Genomic DNA, 27,069 nt, shown 5'->3' on the forward strand with positions numbered 1-27,069 from the left:
GCTGTATCACGTTATTACATTTCACATTTTACACAGCCTGCTGGCCCACATCCCGGAGGCCGGGCGGCGATAAGTTCTCAGCTCTCTCATGCCTGATGTCAGTGTTGCAGGATTAGCGCTCCACAGTAGTGTGCGTGTCTACTTTTAGTCCCTCTTCTAAATCAACTGCAAGACTCCCCTCCAAACCCCCACCCACTTACTCTTAGTAAAACCCCATCTCCACCCCCCCCCCCCCCCCCCATCATCCGCTTAATGGCCGTTTGATGTAGACTTCTAGGCTTAATCGCAATTCTCCTGCGTCTACTGGCTCTGCCCCCTCTTGATTAATTTAAGTTGCTGCCCCTGCCCGCACTAAGGACCTCCATCTCGTCCAGCACCTCACTATCCCTGAGGGCCTGCACCAGCATCTCCCAGGCCGTCGCCAGTTCTAATGCTCTCGTGTCAGTGGTTCTACGCGCCGTCTGATACCTATGTGTACTATCGCAGGCCGCCCATTTCAGGAATTCGTTGTACCACCGCCTATAAGTTGGGCCCGATCTTGCTTTCCAGTTTCTGGTTATCTCCCGCTTGGCTACCATCAGACCCATATCAATAAATTTGCTTGAGAGCTTGTTTTTGGGGGTATGTGGGAACCAATGTAGGAGGCATGCCGCTGGGTCAAATTCGACAGAACGTTCCGTCACTTCATTCAGGGTCTCTCCCACTTCCTGCCAATAGTCCCGGAGGGCCGGGCAAGACCATAGCATATGTACCAGCTCAGCACCCCCAGCAGTGCAGCGAGGGCACGTTGCATCAGTCGCGCCAAAATATCTCTTAATTCTCCCGGGGGTCATGTACGCCCTGTGTAATATATAATAATGGATAAGTTGGAATCTCGCGTTCCTTGTGCTGTTACGCGCCCGCCGCACAAGCTGTGCCCACGTCGTGTCAGGTATGTCCTTGCCCAAATCAGTTTCCCACTTGGTTTTTAGCGTCTCAAGGGGTGGCAAATGTTCACGAAGCATCCTGTTGTATAAACAAGTCACCGCCTTGACTGTTCCCCCGGTCATCATGGTGTATTGGCAAGCCATTGCCGTTTCAGGCTCCGGCAATCCCAAGCCCCAGTGCTTCTGTATCGCTCTTAGTATTGCTGCGTGGAGGAGGTAACCTCCCCGTGGAAGGTCGAAACGTTCCTGAAGGGCCGGGAACGGGAGGAGCTCCCCGATTTCAAAAAGGTCCCCTATTACCTGTACTCCCGCCTCCTCCCATTCCTCTAAACGGGACCAGTCACCTCCATGCGGCAGCGCTGTTAGCATGCCCAACGGCATTTCCGGGGCATACGGGTGACGTATCCCCGCTCGCCTCTGCGCTCGGTTCGAGCACTGCCGAAATGTGTTCTGCTCAAGGGTCAAGTCCCGGACCGCGATTTTCTGTCTCGGAGCAATATAGGCCAGTACATGCCGCGGCGTGCCTCCCAGTCTTCCGTCCTCCGGACCCCGATACACTCGCGCCACTTCCTGCGTGAATACCTGCAGTTGGGCAGCGAGATAGTAGAGCTCGAAGTCCGGGACCGCAAGACCCCCCTCCTCCTTCGGACGGGTGAGCGTTGCCAACGCCACCTTACATCTGCCCGCTCCCCACAGGAATGTGGTTAACTGTGTTCTGAGTCGTCGAAAAAAAGAGCCGGGAATCCAGATCGGCAGCGTTCGGAAGTAATATAACAGCCGCGGCAACGCCACCATCTAAAAGAGGGCTATCCTACCAGCAACAGAGAGTGGGAGCGTGGCCCAAAAGGCCATGCTGCCCTTCAGTCCCCGTACACATCTCTCTACATTGCCCTCGAACAAGGCCGTAGTAGAGTGGTAAATATAAATGCCAAGGTAATGGAGACAAGTCGGCTCCCAAGCAAGCAACGGCCGGTGGTCAGGCCGAGCGGTGTTCCCCCGCATCGGAAAAAGGCTCGTCTTGGCCCAGTTAACCTTCAGCCCCGAGAGTCTACCGAACCGTTTAAGCAGCTCTTCCGCGCCGTCGATCTCTGTCGCGTCGTTTTCAAGAAACAAGAGGAGGTCATCAGCGTACAGGGAGATATACTGCTGCTCCCCTCGGGCTTGCACACCCGCAAAATACCTCCCCGTTCGGGCCTCAGCCGCCAGTGGTTCAATCGCTAGCGCGAACAGCAGGGGGGACAAGGAGCAACCCTGCCGGGTACCTCTCTCCACCGGATACTGGTGGGAAACCGACGTCCCAACCCTCACTCTCGCTACTGCCGCTGCGTAGAGCACCCTCGTCCATCTGATATAGCCCTCTCCTAAACCGAAGCGCTCCATGACCGTGTATAGATAGCCTAGAGTGGGACTATCGAAAGCCTTCTCAATGTCGACCGATGGAAGTAATGGGGTGCTGCCTTCCTCCTGCGAGTCCTCCATGAGGCGAACAAGCCGCCTAATATTGAGCGTCGTGTTCCGGGCCGGGATAAAACCGTTCTGATCCCCATGCACCAGGGTGGCCATGTGCTGTAAGAGCCTTCCCGCCAAGATAGAGCTCAAGATTTTATAGTCCGCAGTTAGCATGGAAAGCGGTCTATAAGACGCGGGGCTGCTGCTCTCTCTGCCGGGTTTCAAGATCGGTATGACTATCGCTTCTCGCATTTACTGGGGGAGCCGACCTGCATCTCCGGCCTCCTTGTAAACGGAATGAAGCTGCGGCGCTAAGATGTCCGCATACTTGCTATAAAATTCAATGGGCAATCCATCCATACCCGGCGTCTTATTACGGGCCATTTTCTTAATGGCCGCTCTGATCTCTCCCAAGTCAATGTCTTTCCCCAAGTCCTTCGCCTGCTCCTCATCTAACCGCGGTAGGGTGAGGCCGTCGAGGAATAGCTTCTACTTGTTTAATACCGTTTTTTTCCAAGTATGTTAACTGTTTGCAGGCTGGATATTTTAGCTTCAGTCTTATTCTGAACTGAGCAAAGCTTGCTCATAATATCGGAGGGTGAGAGTTGAATGTTCAGATGTTCGGGGATGTATGGCATTGACTTGATGGGAAGAGGAATTACTTGTTTCGGAGTTTCTGCCCTACTGCTGAAGGGCCGATCTCTGTCCAATCCTGTGTAAATATATTTTTATTTGGGCAATCTTGATAGGATTATCACCCCAAAAATTGTCAATTTCAAAATTTAAAAAGTGATTGTATAATCGAGATTTCCAATAACTAGATGAATTTAATAAAAATCCTCATTCAAGTAAATAGAATCCAATTGTTGGCCTCCTTAGTGGGACAGAGTTGTATAGTACGCTGGAGTATGTAAATGGGAACATCTTCCTAAATGTTAGTCTTCAATCACAAGTAACATATCATAGAGGGCATGTGCATGGATCATAATCTAATTGTGCCAAGCAAAAATATTTCATTGAAGACAAAGTGGGAATCGAGGGTTAGTAAATTAAAACAAACGCAGGGGAGCTGCCCTTTTCTAATAAAAGTTGCTGATCCAGTAAATTGATTATACAAGTGGGGTGTCTCTAAAATTGATGGCAACACCCCCCCCCTTTTCTCTACTCTGTTAAATGAGGTTTTAAATTTAGGTGAAAGAACCCCTTAAAGTAAGACATTGCCGTTTACTGAGAACCAGGTTTCAGTGATAAATGCCAGTTGGTGATGTCTGAGGGTGATTAAGGCATTAATACATTTTCAATTTTTTTGTCTGCTGATTCGAGTCCTGGGTTAAATTTCTGTAAAGGTGGTGGTTTTCGGATGTCTGGTTTGAAATATGGGAGTCTGTCCTTTTCAGGGGCATCGGGTGCTACATATTCTGTTACCTTGTGTAAAAAGGAGTACGAGTCTCATCTGTGTGTAGGCACTGTTAATTGTTAGGTAAGTATTGAGGTGTGTGGATCTGCATTGCTGGCTGCGGGGGCTCAGATAGCATTGCCTTATGTGGGCTCCAATATCCTTGCATAGATAAGCCGTAAGAACGCCAGTGGCAGGTCTGCGCTTTGTCAGCCATTTTATGACAGTGGCCAGTCTATTTAACTAATAGTGTGCAATTTGACCTTGCTGGCCCTGCCTAGAATCCTGTGGTTGGGTGAAGGAAACTGACGAGAGACTGCTGGCAACAGAAATTAATTAAAATAACTAAAGTTAAATGAGGTACATGTCCCCTGGGATTCCAAGAAAAAGTTTGAAGAAATGAAAAGCAAGTTCAAACATTAAAGGTGACTCTAGGTCCACGCATCCTTCGATGTTAAGAGGAGATAAAGGTTCAGAAAACAACCCTGCTAGTCCAGGAAGTCGCCTAATTTAATACTTCAGAAGTCCGATTTGAAAGATAATTTGAAACAGTATGCGCACTTGTCTGAAGTCTATCCATCTGAAAGTAAAAGCCTCTTAGGTGAGGGAAAATACTGTTGACTTTATTAAAGTACTAAATTGGAAAGACATAGAACAAGGAAACCATATTTAGACACAAAGGCATAGATTGTCTGGTTGTGGTTTATTTAATCAAATATTACCTATGTTAGCCTAAAGCATTATGTTCTTTATGATGTGTATAGAGCAGTATTCTTTAATATTTAATTTTCCATCTAGGCAGTATTACCACTGCTTTCATTTCAACTGGAACTTGTCATGTGTGGTTGCTTTCCAGATCATACTTCAACTTAAATCCACATTCACTATTCAAGACTTTTGTTAAAAAAAAGTCTCTCAAACTCCCTTTTTTTAAAGCTTTATTTAACAATTTTCAGAATTGCAATAAAGATGAAGATAAGACTAAGTAGAATGGGACAAAGGTGGCACAGCCAGTGGCTCTCGGGCGGCCGGGTGCAGGGTGTTCTTGACCAGTCGGGTGCTCAATGTTATCCAATGAGAGAGGTCAACAAGGAACAAAGGCTGCAGGCTTGGGGACGGAGACTCTCCAGGGGGGACCAGCACTTCGAGAGGTAAGTTGGGATCTTGGAGCACAGGTAGGTACCCCAAAGGGAGGCCCAGGGGGCTGTCGGGTGCAGGGGTGTCTTTGGGTTGTTGGAAAGCTTACCCTCGGCTGGTCGCAGTTGGGGCGGCCCCTGGTTCTGAGTCTGCAGGCGTCGGCTGGTTCCTTGAGGAGGGTCTTTGAGCACTTCGGGTCTCAGTCGCCGGGGGGACGTCCTCGTGGTCTTGGTTCGGTTGGGCCCGGCCTGGGCTTGGCGGGTGCAGAGTGGGCTGGTCCGGAGCTTCCTGGTTGGCACCAGGTGGGTTGTTGCAGCAGAGCCTCTGCTAATGGGAGTCCCAGTCTTAAAGAGGGTCAAGGCAGGCAGGTCCTCCGGGTGTCCTAAGGTTGCTGTCCGCAGGAGTCGCTGAGATTAGGCAAGAGCATGTTGCAGGATAGACAGGCCGGTAGGGCTGGGGCCAAGTCAGTTGTTGTCGTCCTGTTAGCAGCTGCACGGCGGGTCTTCTTTTTGATCTTCTTTTTTCTTTTCGTATCGGGATCTGAGGAAGGAAGGTTCAGGAAGCCCCTAAATACTGAATTTAGGGGCGTTACAGGTAGGGCAAGGGCAGGGACCAATGGTTCCCTGTCCTGGGGTGAGTACACCCTCTATCCAGCTCCTCTCCTGTGGGAGGGGGCAGGAGCCTAGCTGGGATTGGGCAGGGCTCTCCAGCTACAAGATGGCCGGAGCCCGGGGTCGTGCTTCACCTAGTCTCCCCCACCTGAGGGGTGGGGTTAGCACAGGCTGGCACACCCCCTTCATGACATAGTTTTTCCTGCCAGAGTGGGGGTTAGAACTGGTGGGGGCCAGTTGCTGGGTACAACAAATGGTCTGGAGAAGCTCACAGAGGCGGCATGCCTTTGAAGCTTCCCCCCTGCCTATCCTGTGGGAGGAGACCTGGCACCTCGCCCAGGTTGTGCATTTTTGCAGGCCTAGGAGAGCGGGGCTCTCCACCCAGGGGTCCAGCAACATGTCTGCTGTGTGGCAGCCTCTGCAGCCACTCAGCCCAGACGTGGATTGTAGGTTAGGATTTCAGAGGGCATCTCTAAGATGCCCTCTGGTGCATTTTATATTAAATGCCACACTGGCATCAGAGCGGGTTTAATGTGCTGAGAAGTTTGGTACCAAATTTGTCAGTCTTCAGTGTAGCCATTATGGTGCTGTGGAGTTCGTAATGACAACCTCCCAGCACCATATAATCTTAATGGCATCACTGCACTTATAGTGCCCAGGAATGGTCCTGGATACTGTAGGGGCACAGGGCTCATGCGCCTGTGCCCACACCTCTGGCATAGGGCACCCAGCTAGAGGGGTGACTGATGTATGCCAGGGCAGTGGGTTCTGTGGGTATGGCAGTGTGCCATGTCTGCAAAGGCAGTGTCTGGGTGCCAGGGTACAGTGCCCCTGAGGGTGGCACAATAAGTGCTGCAGCCCTCAGGGGTCTTCTCTGGTCACCATGCCCTGGGTACCTAGGGTACCATTTACTAGGGGCTGACAGGTGGCCAGAGATGCCAATTGGGTTTTTAGTTTCAGTACTGGTTTAGGGAAGGAACATAGGCCCTGGGTACCTGGTTGACATGAACCCAGGGCACACTCAGTCAAAGCACATCAGCAGTTAAGAAAAAAGTGGGTGCATACCGAGGCAAGAAAGATGGCACTTTCTCACACAGGGCATCCGAGGTGGGTCAGAATGCTCTTCCCCCCCCACCTCCCAGCCAAGTTGCTGCACTCTGCGTTGATGGCCCGAAGTTGTTGTTGGAAGGTGGGAGTGTCCCAACAAGGGTTCACAGCCCTGGCCTCAGGCTCGCCTGCTGCAGCAGGACCGTGCTCCCGCTGCAGCGAAAGTAGGCATCTGGAGGAGGCATTGTGCATCGAAGAAAGGATCCCTGCACTCCCTGGGCTATGTGGGCTCAAAGTCTTCGTAGCATTAGTTGATTGAAACTGGGATGGGATCCGCAACCCTTAGGATACGGGATGTTGGTTCAGGAGCTTTATTGCCGTGTGGTCATGAGTCGACTGCTCAGCCACGTCCCCCGAAACTCCCATATTAATCAGTTTTCTTTCAAATTGGTGTTGTCAACTTGATCATGCTATTCTTCTGGAAGCACTGGTGTGAGGAAATGCAGAGTATTATATGGTGTGGTTGTGCAACCTCACTGTTTAATACTCTTACTCACCCCTTTAGGTCCAGTAGGTTTCATCTGTCAAACTCATCAACCCTGGGTAGCTGTGGCACTGAGCAGCAAGGTTTACAGAGGAATTAGTGTAAAGCTTCTGAACTGTATCAAAACAATGAAGAAATCAATATGACACTAAAGAATTCTGACACCAATTTATAAAAATGGACTTTTTAAAAGGATTGAGACACCACAACGAAAACATTCCACAGGAGTTTTCTGGAGATCTGGATTTTACAAGAAATAATTTACAGCATTTCCACTCCACTCCAAACAAGTCTTGGTAAATTCAACCAATTTGACAGTGAACCAAGTTTTTTTTTTTTAAAGTCTGCATCAGTACAGTCCCTCTGCTGTGAACCGGTCAGTCGGCTGGACCTTGGAATCCCTTGCTTGACTGGGTGAGGGAGCTAGTTAGAGGACCAGCAAGGTCCTTAAACACCTTAAACAGTTCCTGACACAGAAAGCAGGGCTCAAGCCTTTCCAGGCACTGTATCTGTGTTGCAGTGGACTCCTAAGGAGTGTTCCTGATGAAGAATGCTCCAAGGATGCTGTGGGTGTGATGCAGTCAATTTGGGGGGGGGGGGGGGGGGGGGGGGGGGGAGGTCTTCCTGCAAGGATTCTTCGGTCTACAAAGATAGTGCAGGGGTCCTCGTTGCAGGGCGATATCCCATGTGCTCATTTCTGGTCTAGCCGAAGTCTAATTTCCACTGATCTATCAGTCACCCGGTGTTACGGTCACAGGCTAATCCTTCCTCGGTTGATAACTCATTTTGTGAGGGTCCCAGTAACTCCCAGTCGGCATTCCTTGGCTCTGCAAACTCTGGTGCATCTCTGTGCGTCGGGTCTGTGTCCTTGGTGCTGCACGGCAGTGGTAGTAGCAGCTGCAAGTGTTTGGGTGTCTGTCCTGCCCCAGCAGGCTTCTTCAGCTCTCGTCTCCCTGTGCTGCGTACAGGTCAGTTGGTTGGCCCTTGGAGGGCATGACACTGCAGACACCAACTTTCTCTTAGCTTGCCTCCAGGTGCAGGCTGCGGTGCAACAGGGTAGTCCTTCTAGGTCGGTTTCAGATCTGAGGTCTGGATGCGAGGGGTGCTCCTTTTTGTGCTAGTTTGAAACCTGCCTTTTAGGGCGAACACTCGAGTGGCTGCCTGCAGGAGGGAAGTAACACCTCCCTGGCCTGCAGTTTTCTCATTGCTTCCCTTACTTTGCTTCCTTTCTCTTCAGTGGGCAGGAAGCTGTCTTGTGAAACAGGCTTCATGCATGCTTGGGAAGGCACATAAGGTTTAAAGCCAACAGTGTGACAGCTTTGTAAAAGCTACACAAGGCAACAACATACATTAATTTTGACTTGAAATACAAGACGGACTTAATGTAACAAGATGTTAGCTACCGTACAGTATTATATGGCCCTTAAAGACATTGTCGACATTGCTAAGCTAGCATGAGCTTTGCTGCCATGATGCTGCTTTTGCACACGTTACAACATGGTTTTTGTTTGCTAGATTATGTTTGGGCCTTTCAGATGAGAACGAGGTGCTTTTCGCGTTCTCTGCCTTTCCTGGAGTTTAGTCTGAACACTATGTGTAAGGTCGATAAACAATGCCCCTTGTGCTGTTCTGGTCAGTCCCTAGCACCTAGACATAACATGCTACACCCAGCTGCAGTGAAGTCTCATGCTTTGAATATGTTGTTGCATGTTGTTTTAACACACTTGGAGAAAGCTGTTTCATGGAGAAGAGCTCCGCTGTTCCTATGATGTAAGCCTTACATCCAGGCTTTAAGGTGTGGGGTCTGTTGTCAAAGTTCAGAGATCTTCCTTTTTATAAAATAAACTTCTTCTAGTCAAGGTTAGGCCTAATTGCCCATTTTTCCACAGTGTTTATATGATGACTTATCCCTTTGTATTCTATGGAATTGTAACAATGCTAACTGTGCTGAGTTTATGCATTTTGCTAGTGGTAGAGGCTCGTATACTGTATTGTAGTGCACCATAGTTAAAATAAAAATGTTAAACTATTTTCAGTGACTCTGCATATTCTTATTGTGGACAAGTACGAGTGAGGGAGCGAAAGAGTACGTCTTGCTCGCACGATTCCTGAGAGAGTTGGGAGTGTTGTGTTCCGGGTTGTCTAAGCATTTGTAGCTTTGTGATATTTGGAGGAGAACGAATGAGACACTATAGCTATTCTGTTTTCGAATTTTGGGTACTAATGTGGTAGGTTGGTACACCCCTATACACCGAGGTCCTGTTTTGCTGTGCATAGATCTGTTTGTGCAGAATCCCTGCAACAAGAGTGCCCACTTTGGACCCACTGTTCAGGAGTTAACACAGCTGAGGGGTCATCTTCTTATCCTATACTTTCCTATTGGGTGATCAAGCCTTTCTGCAGTTTAAATGGTGTTTTCATATGTTTACGGTCAGGACATGTAAACTACATGTCCTACCCGTGTCATATGTTGCACCCTACCTTAGGACTAGGTAGTCCTGCCAGAGGGGAGACTTCCACAGTTGTACTGGGGAAGTAGTGACTTTGCCATTGCTTTCAATGGCAATAGTTAGGCTAGCAGTACGTGGTTGCTCTTCCAGTCTGCAGCCGCAAGCTGGGCGGCACGTTTTACTTGGGTGATCTAGGGTGGCACAGTCAGTGCAGCAAGCCCTTGGGTACACTTCTAACTTCAATGGCTTGGGTACCATGTACTAGGGGACTTAAAAGGTAAGTTAGAAATTTTCAATTGGGCACAGCCAATTCGATGTACACTTTATGGTCAGGGCACTGACACTAGGTTTGATTACCAGGCCTCCGTTCACTCTGAGTTGAAAAACCAGCATCAGCCAAAATAGTTGAGTGAACATACAAAAAGGCATTTCCTTACAACTGATATTAAACCATACAAAGTATTGTGGTCCTTCAGTTACTCATGCTACTGTATACGCAGTTTTTTTGTACAGTGACTTACCCTCTGCTCCTTTTGTTACTATGCAGACCCAGGCAGGAGAAGGCAGAGTGTACAAGTGCCTCTTCAATCACAAGTTTGAGGAAACTATGAGCGAGAAGGTGAGTATCTGAACTGTCAGTATAACAATGTCTAAATCATCAGTTCAGCAATGCTTCATTTTGCGCAGAAAATTGAAGATTTAAAGGCTGAATAATACATTATTGAATGAACCTGTTATACATTTTTTGTTTCAAATGTGATTATCAAAGCCTTTAGGGCAAAGTGGAGAGCAGTACTGAGAACTTACTTCATTGGCTGACACCTAACAGTTGGCATAAAACTCAAAAATAACAAACCTAAGTCTGCACATTGATTTTCGCATGAGTTTACAATGAATCTCTTGACTCTGGTATTATTGTGTTCTGCCTGCTCCTGCAATTAAGTTAGTGGTTGGGTATGAAGCTGACCATCTGTAACTATTCAGCAATAATCCAAATGTGACTCAGTCTTTTTGTATTGTTTCTCCTCAAAACAAATAGCCCTGATTTAAAAAGAAAAAAAATACACTGTAAAAATATTTTTAGTTGGAATGGAGAGTCAACCTTTAGTTATTTTTCCCTTCCCCAAAAAGCAGTTGTACTGTTTGTATATCATAACGTTTGTATACTTCCATGGCCCTTGAGATTCTGGTGTCTTTGTATACTTGAAATGTTATCAGAGCACTTTTGAATGTTATGTCCTTTGTGCACGTGAAATATGGATTTCAATGTCTGGGTCCGGCAGGACCACATAATAAAGCCAAGGGCTACAGGTATGTTGGGTATCCTGTGTTCCTTGGTAGTCTGTGTCCTGTCTCACCCCCTCTTCCTCATCTTGTGGAGAGGCTACTTGTGTTTGTAATGACTCTGGGGGACTGAAAGACATTGGACTTATTGCCCTGTGTTCCTGTGACACTTTCTTTAGTGGAGGCGGTGGCAAGGATTGATCCTGAGCCTGCCTGTTGGCATTTTCTTTACGCTGTTACTGCACAAATTGTTGCAGTCCCTCAAAGTCAATGCTGTTTTAGTAGCTCTCTAGGTATGAGTATTTTGTTTCTTTGGAACTGGTGGTGTGCCCTTAAACTGTGTGGTTTGGAAACCCCATAGCTAAGACTTTTCTTTGGGTCAGAAGTGTGTCCGTGTTGTTTTTCAGTCCTAGGAACAGAGGTCTGCTTCGATTCAGATGAGCCAAGCATTTCTTTGGATCCGATGATTTTCATGGGGTCACAGCTTGCTTGGCCTCCTTCGTGGCTGATGTTCTTGCCGGTGCTGATTTAGTCTGCGGTACCGCTGTGTCAGTTGATGCTGACTTATACTTAGGTGCTGGTGGCTCATTTGACATAGACGTAAGCTTCGGTAATGGCGCAGTGCCAGAACCGTTCCCGTGCTGTGGCCTGTTAGTCTGATTGGGATTGAGAACATTCTAGCCCCTTTTTGGCTCTGAGGCGTGCTCATGGTGTCGGCCTGAGCCTTATGGCTGTAGCGTACTGTGACGGGGTGGTGGAGGTAAGTGTAAGATTTTCTTTACACGGGGGTCGACTGTACTCGCAGTACGTGTCATTGTCTTGGTCCTTGGCCCAGAATCTGAGATGAGCCTTGGAGATGTGGGCTCCTCTTTGTGCACCAGAGCTTTTTTTTCTCCATAGGGTGAATCAGAAGTGACACGGGGTTGCCAGTGACTCCCCACTCCTACCGAAGCACCTGCTTTGCTTTCCATGTCGCTGTTGTGCAAGAACTCCGCCTCGGCCGTCAGTTCCATGGTGTGTGCCAGACGTCAATCCCTGCGGGTTAGAAGATTCTTCTTGTTTTTGAATAATCTGCAAGCCGCACACTAATTCTCTTTAGTTCCAGTCTCTTGATACCAGTGTCCTAAAACAATGGGATCAAAGGTGTATTCAAGTTCAAATGTTTTTATTGAAATTTTCAAAACAAAGAGGCATTCAGTGGCAGCAGAAAGATCTTTGCAAATAGGGAGGTTATACACACAAAGGTGTATTTAGGGGGAGACACGTTAACATTCGTATCGTTTTGTTTTCTCCTCTTTCAAGAGGATTCAAATTCTCCCCGCCCATAGTTCCACCCCGTAAAGGGCTGCTGTTTTGAGTCCTATATTTATAAACCTCTAAAGCTGGGGAGACTGCCTTAGTTTTGGTAACTTGATGTTTTTTTAACAACTGGCATAAAGGTTTGGAGCATGACTACTTTTGCCTTGATAATGTGTGGTTTCCTCAACAGTTTTTAGCTGGATGTTACTCCAAGGGAGCTAAAACTTGATACTACTCCAATGGAGTTAAGTCAAAAGCAATATCATTCCTAAAACATTTGTATGGTCTAATGGTGATGTATTTGGTAGTACTAGCGTTTAATTAGAGACCCTTCTGCAGTAGTTAATAAAACTATCCGTCTTTGTAGCCCCCTTAAGGTCTGAGACAACAAGATTGTGTGGTCTGCGAACATTAGTGCAGATATGGGGACCCTTCCTATTTTCGGCCAGTCATGAGTGCTGGTCAACATCATTAACATACATTGAGAAGAGCATGGGTGCAATAAACGACCCTAGTCTCATCCCCCTCATGATCGTAATAGCCTCTGTGAGTTCATCCCTGGTCTCATCATACTTTTGCATAATTGTCTTGTTGGAGCTTGATTATCTGTATCAGGATCTCTTTAGGTACTCCTTATTGTTGCAATGATTCCCATAAGAGATCCCTTGGTACTAGATCAGATGCAGCTTTCAGATCAATGAACGCAATTTACTAAGGACCAACCTTTAGATTGGCATATTTCCAGGCTATACATGAAAGTCTGAACAGCTGATCGTGCTTATTTTGTTCTAAAACCCATCCTGGCAGGATGAGAGAATATCATTCTCTTCTATCCAGTAGCTCAATGTATTCAATATCTGTGTTGCGTAGACGTTTTGATGAAAATCAATTAAGCTTATAGGCCTATAATTGGCCGGGTCATCCTTACTACCCTTCTTATGGATGGGGACGATTTCAGCCTCCTTCCATGAATTTGAAATTGGCGCTCCTGAAAGCACTGCATTACTTAATAGGTTGACATATGGTAGCCAGATTACTGGATCATGCTTCAAAAGGTCCCGGGGTATTTTGTCGCTGATGGTATCTACGGTTACCCTAGTTTCTTCTTTACTAAAGAGAAGAATAGGTTAAATCACTTGGTAATAAGGGGCCTCAGAGCCCACTTGGGTTTATGCGAGGCTCTGGGACCCTAGAATACAGCATAGAAAAGTGTCTACACCAAGTTCCAGGGTCCAGGCAGTGGCCCATATTGGTCCTACTTTTTTTGCATCTATGCGCTTTTTTTCTCCAAAAAGTAGCCTGATCTTTAGTTCTAACCGCAGTAATGAGGTCATCCCAGATAGCGGTATCCCAACTCTTTAACTCCATATTTAATTCTTTCTTGTATTCTGCACTGAGGTGCCTTATTTGTGCCACATTCTTGGCCTTGAGTACCACTAGTAATCTTCTCTTAGCTAGTGAACATTCTTTATTATACCATGTGGAAATTAGATAAACTGCTAGGAGCACCTGGATTCAGACCTATTTTTTGAGTCTTAGTCAAAAAAGCTTTTATAATCTGAACCACACAATGGGGAATTTGCACTATCAGTAGATCAGTTGGACATATATCACTAAAGGGGATAAGGGCGTCAGAAAAGGCATTGTAAATGCCAGTTAGGTACTCAACACTGTTAACTATACAGGACCATTTAATTGACCTACAAATGTTGCTAATCGACAGCTGGGAAGGCTTATTCCTGTTAGGTACAGCTCGAGCTTCAATCATCCTCACTGACACAGTTAAACATAGTGGTAAATGGTCGCTCTCTTTCCTGGTGTCCATCCTAAAATTATCTGTGTCTCGCACTTACCATGATATAATCTATTCTAGACTTGACAACACCCCTTTTAACAGTATAGGCGTATGGACTATCCAAAGGCAACTGACCATTGCTGGTTCTCAGCCCTCATTCTATAGCGAAGTAGGCTAATTGCATAACCACTTTTGTGCATGGAACCGAGGAATCTGTATTGAAGGAGTCATTTTCTCTGTCCAATACTTCATCCTCTAATATGGATTCCAGCCCTGGAAATCGCCACCAATAAAAACAACTCACTGTGGTCTCTCAGAATCAAGAACTCCATCTAATAAGTTAATCACCGGGGATTCCGCAGTGGATAACCTTGATCTAATGTAAACATTAAAAACCTGTAAGTCCATTCTATTGGGTGTTATCTTCAGCCCTAAAATATGACGAGGGTGTAGTCCTAACGTCTATAACTATATTTAGATTGATCTTTATCCAACAGCCAGTCCACCAGAGGGCCGCCCTCTTTCAGAGGTCATTGCACCCACACTAAATGTCCTGTATCCTAATTTATGTGGAGGCTCGATCAGCCAAGTTTCTTGAAGCAGACACAAATTTAACTTAGCCATGTATTCCTGCCAATCTGGGTCTATGAATTTTTGCTTCAGTCCCACGATATTCCAAGAGACCACCATGAAGTTTGGCGCTAGTATTGCAGAATTTGTCTGGTCTACACTAGATTTGTGTTTCTATTGCCAATTTGGTCAGTAATTACGCTACTTTCTGCTTGGGCTTCTTGGCTCCCTAGTGGGCCCGATATTAAAAGATTAAAGTCCATGCGGATTCAATGTGGGCTCTCTGTAGGTGCAATTAGTAACCCATTTGGTCAGTCAATCTACAGATTCCAGATTGTCAGACGCCTTGGGAATATGAGAGGAATTGGGTCGGTAATTACACTACTTTCTGCTTGAGATTCTTGGGTCCCCAGTTGGCCCAACATTAAAAGATAAAAGTCGACCCCATGAGGATTCAATGTGGGCTCACTGTTCGCGCTATTAGTAACCCATTTGGTCAGTCAAGCTGCAGATTCCAGATTGTCAGAAGCCTTGGGAATATGAGAGGAATTGCCCGACTCCAACCGTGTTCCATGGGAATAGTTCTTATCAGTATTTGTCCTGTTTAGTTTGAATATTATCCTGGACGCCATGAATGAGTGAGTGCAAAAGTCAAAAGCTATCAGGCCATCAGCAATGGGCTTAGACCAAAATACTATCATTATGTCATCTAAATTCCGATCAGTACTCTGAAGCCTTGACTGTGTCGGATCTTACAGTGGATCGACAACCATGCCAAATCTAGTGTATCGCCTGGAATTCTCATCCTCTCAATCACCCTCTTTCAGCTTTGGGACATTTTTCCCAACACCAGGGTAACCTCATAATGAGCTTGATTCTGCATTCCGTATATTTGTTTTCAACCCTCTATTTGTGGTTGGGTAAACTGTTTAATATCCTTAGTTATTGGTTGACTAGCTAGCACTCCATGAGAACAGGTTGGGGTAATTTTTGTGGCCGCTGGTCTGAGTTACTGGCTTGGCCTATCCTAATATTCCCAGTGATATGCTTGCTAATAACTCCCGCATTTCCAATCCCGGTGTTGCTATTTTGCACTGCTAGTTCAGTAATGAATATTTTCAGGTCTATGACCTTGTTAGTCATCACGTTAAGGTTTTCAGAATTGACTGAAGTACTAACTTCCAATTAGTTTGCATTACCTTGTCTTCATAACTACTGTGGTCAACCTTGTGATTTTGCACCACGGTTTTATTCCCTATGCTTTCTGACCCTTCTGAGGTAGTTTGTGGTTCATATTTATTTGAACAGCTTATTCAGATTATTTCCCCATATCTACTCTCATTTTCCATGGAGGTTTAGGCACTGTCACTAGATGGGATAGCCTGAAGTAAATCCTCTGCACTATTTTGCCCAGAGGAAGAAGGCAATGAGGCATGTGGCCCTTCATCGCGGGGTGGAGGGTGAACAATGATGACGTGTGGAGGGTTCTATACAACATACCCTCTCCTGCTTATTTTAAAAAGCGGTTATCTTTTTAGTGCCTACACTAGCCGCTTTCTTCTGATGGGACAATCTAAACTCTACCTCCTCAATGAAATTGTTGATTGTGGCTAGGGTGCAGTTTTCTACTGCAGTTTTCTTTGTTTTTTTTTGCTATCGTTCGAGTCATATGATCTGTAGATTGTATACTTGTGCATAGATTGCCATCTGATGTTGGGCTTGGATGTTTGCACTTTGTTTTTGTCTTGTAAGAATTTCTTTGTAGTCACAAGATTGGTGACTCCTCCTTTGGATGATAGTGCACATGGGCATCGACTCCACCCTCAGATTGTTTTTTTTCTGGGATCGGGTTCGGATGTAAACTGCTGCGCTACGGGATGTGTTCGATACCCCTTCGACGCGCATCCCTTCACCGCTTGACGGTATTGTTTCGATCGCGTTCCCTTTCGACGCTCATCCAAAGCATTCATTATAACTTCGATTTTGGTCGTTCACGCAGGCTGTTGGGCCCACCGGCCACATCAGGCCCTGCAGTCAGTGGAAAGAACTCCATTTAAAAAATGCCCCCTGTGTGGTGTGAAATTCCCACACACTGATCTCCACAAAGTCTGTAACCTTTGCCCTTCCCCAGAACATGAGGATAAAGACTGCAAGGAGCGTGCTTCCTTCGATCGCAAAAGATAATACATGATTGTCGGGCTGCATGTCGCATAATGTTTCGACCAACGGCTTTGGCACCTGACATCTTAGATCCAAGCCCCGGGGCTCCACACCAGCAGCTAACATCAGCGTCTCCAAAGAAGACCACTCCGATGCCGAGGACCAAGCTATTACTCCAGGGCAATGGACCGTGAGTACTGACCTAGTTGTTCCTGCCCCAACAAAAACTTAAGATAAGGCTCCGGTAACACCTTCAGGCTCAGGTTCACACCGGGATAAAGCTTCCCATGAACTCGCCTCTACTCCTCCACTCACACCACCCAGTGTCCCATGTCCACGGAAAATCTCACGCTTCTCAAACAAGAGGTTCTCTCTCTATTGCAAAAGCATGCAATAGAACCAGTTCCCATACACCATCAAAGCACAGGGGTTTACTCCTGTTACTTTCTCATCCCAAAAAAGGCCAATATTTGACCTCAGACCGTTGAACCTGTAAATACAATCCCACCACTTTCACATGGTCACTCTCCAACAGGTCCTTCCATTACTCCAACAGGCGATTTCCTTGCCACCTTAGATCTCAAGGACGCCTACTTTCACATTCCTATTCACCCTGCTCACAGGAAATATCTACGGTTTGTGGTAGACGGTGAGGACTATCAATTCAAAGTTCTCCCTTTCGGTGTAACCACAGCACTCAGGGTCTTCACACAATGTTTAGCAGTAGTTGCAACCCACTTGCAAAGACAAAACATTTGTGTTTCCTTACCTTGACGACTGGCTTATAAAAGCCAAGTCACGCAGCGAATGTGTGCACAACACACACCAAACAATTCAGCTGCTGCACCACTTAGGATTCATAATAAACCTCACCAAGTCGCATCTTCAACCGTCCCACACCCAACAGTATCTAGGTGCCACAATAGATACTTCCAAAGCCCTTGCATACCCCAATCCTGTCAGGATGGCAGCCATGCAAACAAAAAAACCGCATCACGATCCTTCACAGGAATTGCTCCCAAAATTTGGAACTCCATACCAGTCCACATAGACCAACCCCTCCTACCTACATTGCAAAAGGCGGCTCAAAGAACTCTTCCTCAACCGATCTCTCCCGTATGGACAGCTACAACCTAATCATCGAACCAGGCCCACAACAGTTCACAAGACATTAATAACTCTACCTCACTATCTCTTATACCCTCCTGCAAAGAACGCTCCATATCAATCCCCTCAAATTACTGGTGTTTTTGTTTTTTTAACACTAAAATCATTCCAAGTACAGTTCGTACACAAAGCTGTCCTCGTCCAGATGGACAATGACAGCAATGTACTATAGACAAAAACAGGGGGTGACACACTATGCAGCTTTCACGCCTAGCACAAAGCATATGGAGATGGGCCATTCTTTAAAAAATATATCTCCTAGAAAAACATCTTCCAGGGCAACACAATTAGATGGCGAATCTGCTCTGTCATCGGAGACAGCAAATCCACGAATGGGAACTTCATCCGCAGGTTCTTCATCCGTTTTTTCACATGTGGGGCCAGCCAGACATGGACCTGTTTGCTACACATTTAAACGCCAAATGCTACGCTTCGCCTCCAGGTATCCACACCCACTGTGCAAAGGCAATGCAATATGGATGAACTGGTCAGGCAGATTTGCGTGCGCTTTTCCACCTCTCCCGCTCAGTCACTTACTGGTGCACAAGCTCAAACAGCCTGTCACAATGATCCTAGTTGCTCCCACATGGGCACAACAACCATGGTTCACAACCCTGCTGGAAGTCTCAGTAGTTCCACATCAGAAGTTATACCTTTCTCCAAAGCTTCTCACACAGAACCATGGAGAAATAAGGCATCCAGATCCAACTCAACTGAACCTAACGATCTGGCTCTTGAAGTCGTAGTTTGGCTACCTCAACCTCCACAATAAACAAAAGTTTTGATGAGGGCCCAAGGGCGGGATTAACGACCTACATACAGACACACGCCCCATAGATACGTCATAACAACAAAGGGTGTCTGAGGGTCAAAAAAAAGGGGGTGGTTCAATTGTATGGCACAACTAGAGATGACAAAGAGAAAGAGAAAGAAAAAGAGTGGTAGTGCAAGTGTGTGACGAAAACCACTACATTCCTTACTTTGGAAAAATACCCATCATTTCCTGCTCGGTACCGCCCTGGTCATCATTTGGGCTCTCTGTAACCCAGGAGGGTGCGTTTCGTCACTAGATGTGAAGGCGACGGACAATTAACACAAGATGTATGTTTTTGGAAGGTGATACCGAGAATAGTGTTAGCGAACAGGAGTAACTCAATTGCAGTGCAAAAATGTGAACAATGTGAAATTGTAAAATTCGGTAGAAATGAGTAGAAAATATCAAATTTTAATGGTTTCTCTCAGATCTCCCAATGTTAAAAACAGTATAGTACACCAACAGATTTAAACAAATATCTGTTTGCAGAAGGGGTCAACATGTTCCAGCATCCGTGGCAAAAAGGACCAGTATATTGAAGCGACTGCAATAATGATACATTTTTTTATCACCTGTGTGTGTCAGGTCATGCTCAATATCCTCCAATATTCTGAGGAAAACGTTGCGCCCAAGAAGGAAAAAACAAAGAACCACAAGGGAAAGGGGAAAAAGGACAAACATTACTACGTTGTCAAACCACAAAATACATTTCGTACTAAATGCCACATGAGTATAGTACAATGTGCCATTATTCAGGATAATATCTTCTACCTAATTAATAGGAGAAAAATACATCACCCCACCTGGCTGCTGCTCAGGCGAGTGGAGCACCGCTCTAGTTAGAAGACTAAACGGGACAAGCACACATTCATATACACAGACTTACTGGTGTATTCATCAGAAACACTGACTATTTAAAAGCGATCACTAGAACCTAGCATTGCGTCATTGGAGTTCATATTGTAACGCATGCATTCCATTGTCAGCGTCAATCGTTGCCAAGAATGTCTTGTAGGCAGACATTGATTTTTTGATAGCGATCTCTAAAACATAGGATCGTGTCATAGCACTTCATATTGTCACGCGAATATTATCTTATCAGCGTGAATCATTGAGAGTGATTAGTGACCAGAGGGTATTGAATGATTCGTATGCATCCCGGTAAATGGGCATAATTGAGACATTTAATAATCCTCTATTTAGTTATCACCCCAACCAGTGCTAGCTCAAAAATGATGATCCCATAAAGGGATAAATGATCGAAAAGTGTCGATCGTTAAATTGCACAAGTACTGATGTACCAATTAATAGCTGTTAGTGGAGCTAGCTTGATAGCAATTCCCGTAAGGGGAATTATGTTTAGAGAATGCCGATCTTTACACGAGTTCTGACTCTGGCAGTGTAAAGCTTCCACCTTCGTGGAAATAAGGTCACTAACCTCCGTCGGGTACACCGTGGCGTCCCTCTGAGCACTCTTGGGGGGGGGGGGGGGGGTGTGTGTAAGAGTAATCGCCATCTTTATTTTGCAGTTCCATGGGTCACGTGAAGAGAAACATCACGTGACCTGGAACTGCCCGGTTTTGAAGGTAGTTGTAGTTCTTTTAGAATAAAACCCAAAGTATGCCTTATTGAAGAGCTTTGTGAAGACTCTTCAAATTAAAAATAACAAGGCGTTTTTTTATGGGAATAGTATGCCTGCTAGGAAGAAGCTCTTACATATAATTAAACCGCTAGGGCAGATTTTGTAAACAATGTACCAATTTAGAGGTCACACGATAGAAATCGTGATCTAGAACTACCAAACTGCTGGGATGCGATGGGAACTGTAGTTTTACCAGTGCAACCCAAAGTTGGCTTTCTTAGAGCACTAGTAGAAATACTTCATTTTAACTGTGACAGGGCGGTCTTTAAAGGACATCCTATATATGCGAGGAAACCGCACTCCTACATGGAATTTAAACCTCATAGGCCGGTTTTATAGGAAAATGTGTCAATTGCCGAATTCACACAATCGGGAATATCAAGTAGCTTCGGACTTTCAAAGTTTCAGGGTTAGAGCGCTATGTGTTGAACATATAGGCTCAGATGAAGTAGGGAACATAATTAATGATAATATTTTTCAGAAGATAAGCAATTGTCACCGCAAGAATGTTAGTTTAAGTATACAATGTTATTCTCCTTATTATCCTGATGTTATCAAAAAGCACAACTGATGTTGTAGTATTGACTTTATCCGTGAGTTATACCGATAAATTACGCCAGTCCCCATTTATAAGCCTGGTCATGAAACTGTCACCTCTGATGTTATACTATTAAGTATTTTCGATTTTGGCTAGGGATAAATATTCAGGCATTTATAATGATTATATACTTGTTCTGTGGGAATAGGAGTCTGTTTTTTTGCGCAATGGATGCGAATGAATGTAATAGCAAGAGTATAATCAGACCACCTCGCTGGTAATTATGAGTATCTACATAAGAGACCTATCTCATTATTAGTGCCCCATCAATTTGTGTTGACAATCTCATAAAGACATCCACGGTACCTCTTCATTTAGGCCGCCTTAGTCACTATTCAATTTATATACCCATTTTTGTTCTTTCGTGAATAGGTATTTTCCGATGTCTGTGACGTGATCAGGTATATTGAGTTGTTCAAGGACAGTCCACTGGAAATCTGTCGGACCATCGCCCACCTCCAGAAAGTGCGCAGTCAAGCGTGTTGCTTGCTTCCTGCATCGGATAGTACTCTTATGTTCCGATATTCATAGCTTTATTTTTCTGGTCGTCATACCGACATAACGTGATCCGCAAGGGCATGTAATTAGATATATTAGATTTTGGCTATTACTGTTGGTAAATTTGCGCTGTTGCCAAGCTCTGTTGGTACCAATGTCCACTCTCAAGGACTTTGACGTCTGTGGACACGCTGCACATGTCCCACACAGGTGGTGACCTTCCACTGCGGGTAAATCCCACAGGGTTCCTACTGGTCGTGAGATCCTGTTTTTCGGTCGTGTATGGACTAGCTTGTCCCTAAGGTTACAACCCCTTTTGAAAGCAAATAGGGGTCGAGGTATCTGGTCTCCTCCAGTATTTAAGATTGACCAGTGCTTCAAAATTATATTCTGCACTTGATTTGATCTGTTATTAAACGTGTTGACCAACGTTAATCGATTCGACTTTTGTTTTTCCATACATGGTTCTAACAGTGCGTCACGATTGTTATTTGAAGCACGTTTTTTGACTGACGTACAATCTTCCTTTGATATCCTCTTGCTTGTAGTTGTTCCTCCAGGTTTTGTGCATGTACTTTAAATGCTTCTTTGCTTGAACAATTCCGTTGTACCTGTAAAAATTGGCCGTATGGTAAATTATTCCTCAGGGAACGCGGGTGACAACTGTCATAACTGAGTGAATTTCTGGCCATTAGTTTTTTATACAATTCAGACCCTAGACCATTGGGTGTTACAATGACAGGCGAGACCTAAAAAGGCAGTTGGACTTTGCTATGTTCAATTGTAAATCTCAAGTAGGCATTCTGTACATTGAGCCATTGATGGAATCTCAGAAGATCTTCTGTGGTACCACGTCAAATGACAAGAATATAGTCTATGTATCGCTTCCATGTACGAAGCGATTGGCAGAAAGGATTCGTAGGTGTTAGAACGAGATCTTGTTCGAAATGGTGTACATATAGGTTCGCCAAACTTGGAGCCAAGACGCTACCCATGCTGGTCCCAGCAATTTGAAGGTAGACAGTGTCCTCTAATTTAAAATAATTTTCTTTCATAGCAATTTCTGCCAAACTCATAATAAATGGAACAGGAGTAATAGATTCTAACTCACTTTGTTCAAGGAGTCTACCTACTACTTCTAGTGTTTCGGTCTGCCGAATAGAAGTATATAGAGATTCCACCTCAACCTCCAGCCAAACTTTATGAATATCATTAAAGAAGCTAGACGTCCTACCACTACAGTGTGCTATGCAGCTAAATGGAAAAAGTTTATTTACTGCAATAATAATGCAATCAATCCACTAGATGCCTCAATACAAAACATTATTTGTTACCTCTTGCATCTACAAAGATTTAATATGGCATACACATCTATACGATTACATCTTGCCACCATAGCCTCTTACCTACAAAACAGACAACACTTGTCACTCTTCAGGGTACCTGCCATCAAAGCATTTATGGAAGGCCTTAAAAGGATAATTCCTTCCAGAGTTCCACCTTCTCCTCAGTGGAACCTTCACATTGTCCTTACCAGGCTCATGGGTCCCCCATTTGAACCTTTGCATAAATGTGAATTACAATTTCTCACTTGGAAAGTAGCTTTTATAGTGATCATATCTCTCAGGAGAGTTATTGTTCTCCAGTATTAGGGTGTCTTTCATAGATTCACATGCTTGAATAATTCCCCGCCGTCGAAGTGTGAGTCCCACGGTACATAAAATAGTAGACAGAAACATAGATAGAGAGATCGAGAGATAGAGATATATACAAAAGAAAATAAAACCTTAAAGTACCATAGAACAACGTTGGCCCATAGAAAGCATTGAGGGAGAGTTCACTTTAGTAACCTATCCATGTCATTATAATAGTCACATTCCAGCAAATCAGGCTGTAGCACCCTCTAGAACCTTCTCCTCGGAAGCTCAAGCCCTCAGATGTTCTACTGCACGTCGTGTGAGGGGAGTCTCCCTGAGCTCTGCTCAGTTTTCTTCATTCTCAAACCATCAGAACTTCAAGAACATGTCTTCAACTAAAAAGTCTTTATTCCGGCCCTGTTCTGCCTGTGGAAAACTTTCTTTCCTCTGAGGACCCTCATAAAAAATGCATCTACTGCTTATACCCGGACCATGAGGTGAGGAGTTGCACATTTTGGAGAACTTTTTCTTCTAAGACCCTAAAGGATAGAGAGGCCCGTCTCCTTCTGTGGCTACAGAGGTTGAAGACCTCAGACAACCCTTTGTCTGATATAGAGTGTGTCTTCCTGCCATTCTAAGACCTCTCTGAAGTGTGGGTCTGAGAGTGAGATTCCTTCTCTTTTTCTAAAAAAGAAGCTGCTTGTGGATGCTCGAAGTCAGTCTCCCCACTGGATCTGCCGGCCTCTACGCCTGCGGGACCTAGTTCTCTGGCGTCACAGATCCACACTGTGCCCTCGTCCTCCAAAACGAGTGCCAGCTCGTCGACGCGCCCGTCAACGACTACGAGATCCGTCGACGTTCTACCTACTTCGACGACGACCAGCACTCTGCCGACGAAGACGACGACGTCTAAATCGTCGACCATGGTCGAGGAGGTCTGGCCTATTTCGTCCATTGTTAAGAAATCATCCACGGCAAAGAGATCCGTCTCGTCGGCGACCCTTCCTAAGCGTCATTCGTCGAAGACTTTGTCGAAGCGTCACGTCTCGACGACGCTACCGGTTTAGTTGACTGTGGCCTCGTCGATGGTGAGTACCTTGTCGACTACTACTTAGTCGTCGATGGCTCCGTCGGCGCTGAAGACTTCGTCGACGACAGCAACATCTTCTTCGGCGCCAGTGTCATCGACGACTAAGGCCTTTGCTTCGTCGACTGCAACCACCTCTTCGTCGATGCCTGGGACTTCTTCGATGAAGCCCTCGATGACTACTTCGACAACGAGCTCTTAGTCAGGACCGTCGACGGCGCAATGTTCTCTGGCGACTGCGACCACTTTCAGAGTGGTGACAGCTACAACTGTTAAACATCCTGCTCCACTGGTTTTGAGACCTGTCCAACATGGGTCAGGTCCACCTGCTCAACTATTTGCTTCTGCAGCGGAGGACTTCAGATGACTCGGATGCAGATGACACCTTTCGTGCTGCAAGTAGCCCGTCAGAGCTACATATCAAATATCAAGACTATGATAATGATGATGAACGGGAGTCTCACATCTCTGTTCCAGATGACCCACATGATTATGACCATGATGTTCCTATGGCTCAGCTACCAATGACTTTGATCACAAACCTTCAATATATGCTGGATGATTACAATCGTAGTTTTCCACTTTCTTCGCAGGCCTCTCCACCGCCTCCTTCAAAACAGGAGTCACTTCAGGTTGCACTTGCCCGATCACCAGTTCCTCAGGACCCTTGTAATGAGGATGACAATCATAACGATACAGACCAAGATGATGACGCTGTCCTAGCAGAATGGGACAATTACCAGGCTCAGACTCAGTCTCCTCCTCCTACTCCTACTCCTGCCTCTCGTCTGGCTTCTCCTCCAGTGGACATTGGGGGTTTTCACCTTTTGATGGCAAGAGCCGGGAAGCGTTTCCACTTGCCTATGGTCATCAGACAAGAGGACTGTTTTCTTTTTAGATTTTAAAGATCAACCTCTGAAACAAGTGCATGCCATTCCTATTATTGATTTCATTTGGAAGGAAGGACTCAAATTCATGGAACAGCCTAATTGAGTTCCGGCCGTACTCCCACGCCTAGACAAAAAATATAAGGCACCAGAAGATTCGCCTGCCTGCCTTGTGTCTCAACCAAAACCCAGACTCTGTAATTACGCAGGCTGCCCAAAAGAGATCGCGTAATCCGGCTTCTCCTTTAACGTCCCCGCTGGACCAGGAAGGTCGACGCCTGGATACCATCGGCAAAAAGTTCACCACGATGGCCGCGACTACAGTCAGGGCGGCAAATTCCTTAGCCATCCTCTGCCGATACGACCGATAAATGTGGTCAGAGATCGCAGCCTTGGTCGACCTGGTTCCTGAATCCTCCAGGGCAGAGGCACATGAGATCCTGCAAGAGGGTGAGAAAATGTCATCGGAAATTATAGACTGCGCAATCGATATTTCCTCTACAGGTTTCAGACAACTGGCAGGTGCTGCAGTCTTAAGAAGGCAGGGCTGGTTTAAGGCTACGTCCTTTTGGCCTGAGGTGCAAGCAAAAATACTCGATTTGTCCTTCGATGGAGAGTCCCTCTTAGGCAAGCATGTGGACAATGCCTTGGAGTCCATCAAAAAGGATACGGACACTGCTCGCGCCCTAGGATCTCTCCAATATCGGAAGCGACCATTTCGTGGAGCACGTGGCAGGGGTACATCCTCCAATTTTCGAGGCTCTTCCCAGTACCGCTCCTATGGTGAGAACAGACCGTGTTACTCCAACCAGAGTCAGACTAGACAGACTGATTCCAGGCCATATAGGAGAAAATCCACCTACAGAGGGGGTAACTCCTCCAAAAAACAATTACTTTATAAAAACCAAGTCTTATCCTGCTCTGAAGATTGGAGGTTGAATCTCCCAAAACTTTTACAATTGGTCAAAAATGACATCAGATCGTTGGGTCTTGGATGTGATTTCAAGGGGCCACACTCTAGAATTTCTCACGTTTCCGCCCAACCGCCCTCCATCTGGTCCCCCTCCAGCACACTTGAAATAACTGTTTGCACAAGTTACAGTTATGATTCAAAAAGGAGCAGTTGAAGTGGTTCCTCGTTTAAAACAAGGGACGGGCTTTTATTTCGGCTTTTTTCTTATCAAGAAGAAATCAGGAGAGTGGCGCCCGATCTTAGACCTCCGAGCGCTCAACAAGTTCATCAAGTCCCAAACATTTCGACTGCTGACTATGTTGGAAATCTTACAGTTCCTGAACCCCGAGGAGTTCCTCTCCACAATCAACCTCCAAGATGCCTACTTTCATGTGCCAATCCATCAAAGACACAGAAAGTACCTCCGTTTCAAAGTAGGAACAAATCACTTCCAATTCAAGGTTCTGCCTTTTGGCCTTCGTTCCGCTCCGAGGGTCTTAACAAAGATCATGGCTCCGGTAGCGGCTTATCTACGCCTACTGGGCATACAAATTTACCCCTATTTAGACGACTGTATGATAAAGGCCCCATCCTTTCTCGCAGCACAACAACACACTCAGACTTGCCTGTCAGTCTTCAAAAACTTGGGTCTTTCCATCAACTACGAGAAATCGCATGTCCTTCCGGCACAACAAGAGTCTTTCTGGGAGCATTATAGACGCACATCTAGCAAAGGTGTTTTTCGCTAGAGCGCCAAGCTTGCATTGCCAAATTGGTGGCTCTTCTACGCTCAAGAGAGTCAGTTTGTCTGAATATTCTTTCTGTGCATGACCTCGTCCTGCATACCGCCGATCCCCAATTGCAGGTTACACATGAGAGTAATCAAAGAAGAATTGAAAAAACAATGGCGGCAAGTCTCAGGGACGTTCAACGACAAGGTCTCAATGACCCCTCTCATTCAGGGAGCGTTAGAATGGTGGGCTCACCCTCCCAACATTGCAACAGGGCACATGTTTCAGGAAACAGCCCCCACGCTTGCCCTTACAACGGACGCTTCCTTAGAGGGTTGGGGCGCACACCTCGAAGGGTTGTCAGTCAACGGCAAATGGACTGCAGACC

At 45.9% G+C, this 27,069-nt stretch overlaps 1 protein-coding gene across 1 annotated transcript in view; it reads left to right on the forward strand.

Annotated features, from left to right (window-relative positions):
• Window positions 1–27,069, forward strand: part of GLG1 (golgi glycoprotein 1) — a 792,605-nt gene that overhangs the window by 170,010 nt on the left and 595,526 nt on the right. Inside the window, exon 6 of the mRNA XM_086945268.1 lies at window positions 10,108–10,179. Coding sequence (XP_086801394.1) covers window positions 10,108–10,179 — 72 coding nt within the window. The remainder of the gene's footprint in view (window positions 1–10,107; window positions 10,180–27,069) is intronic.

The sequence above is a fragment of the Lissotriton vulgaris genome, chromosome 12 (genome assembly GCF_964263255.1).
Source record: "Lissotriton vulgaris chromosome 12, aLisVul1.2, whole genome shotgun sequence".
NCBI lineage: Eukaryota > Metazoa > Chordata > Amphibia > Caudata > Salamandridae > Lissotriton > Lissotriton vulgaris.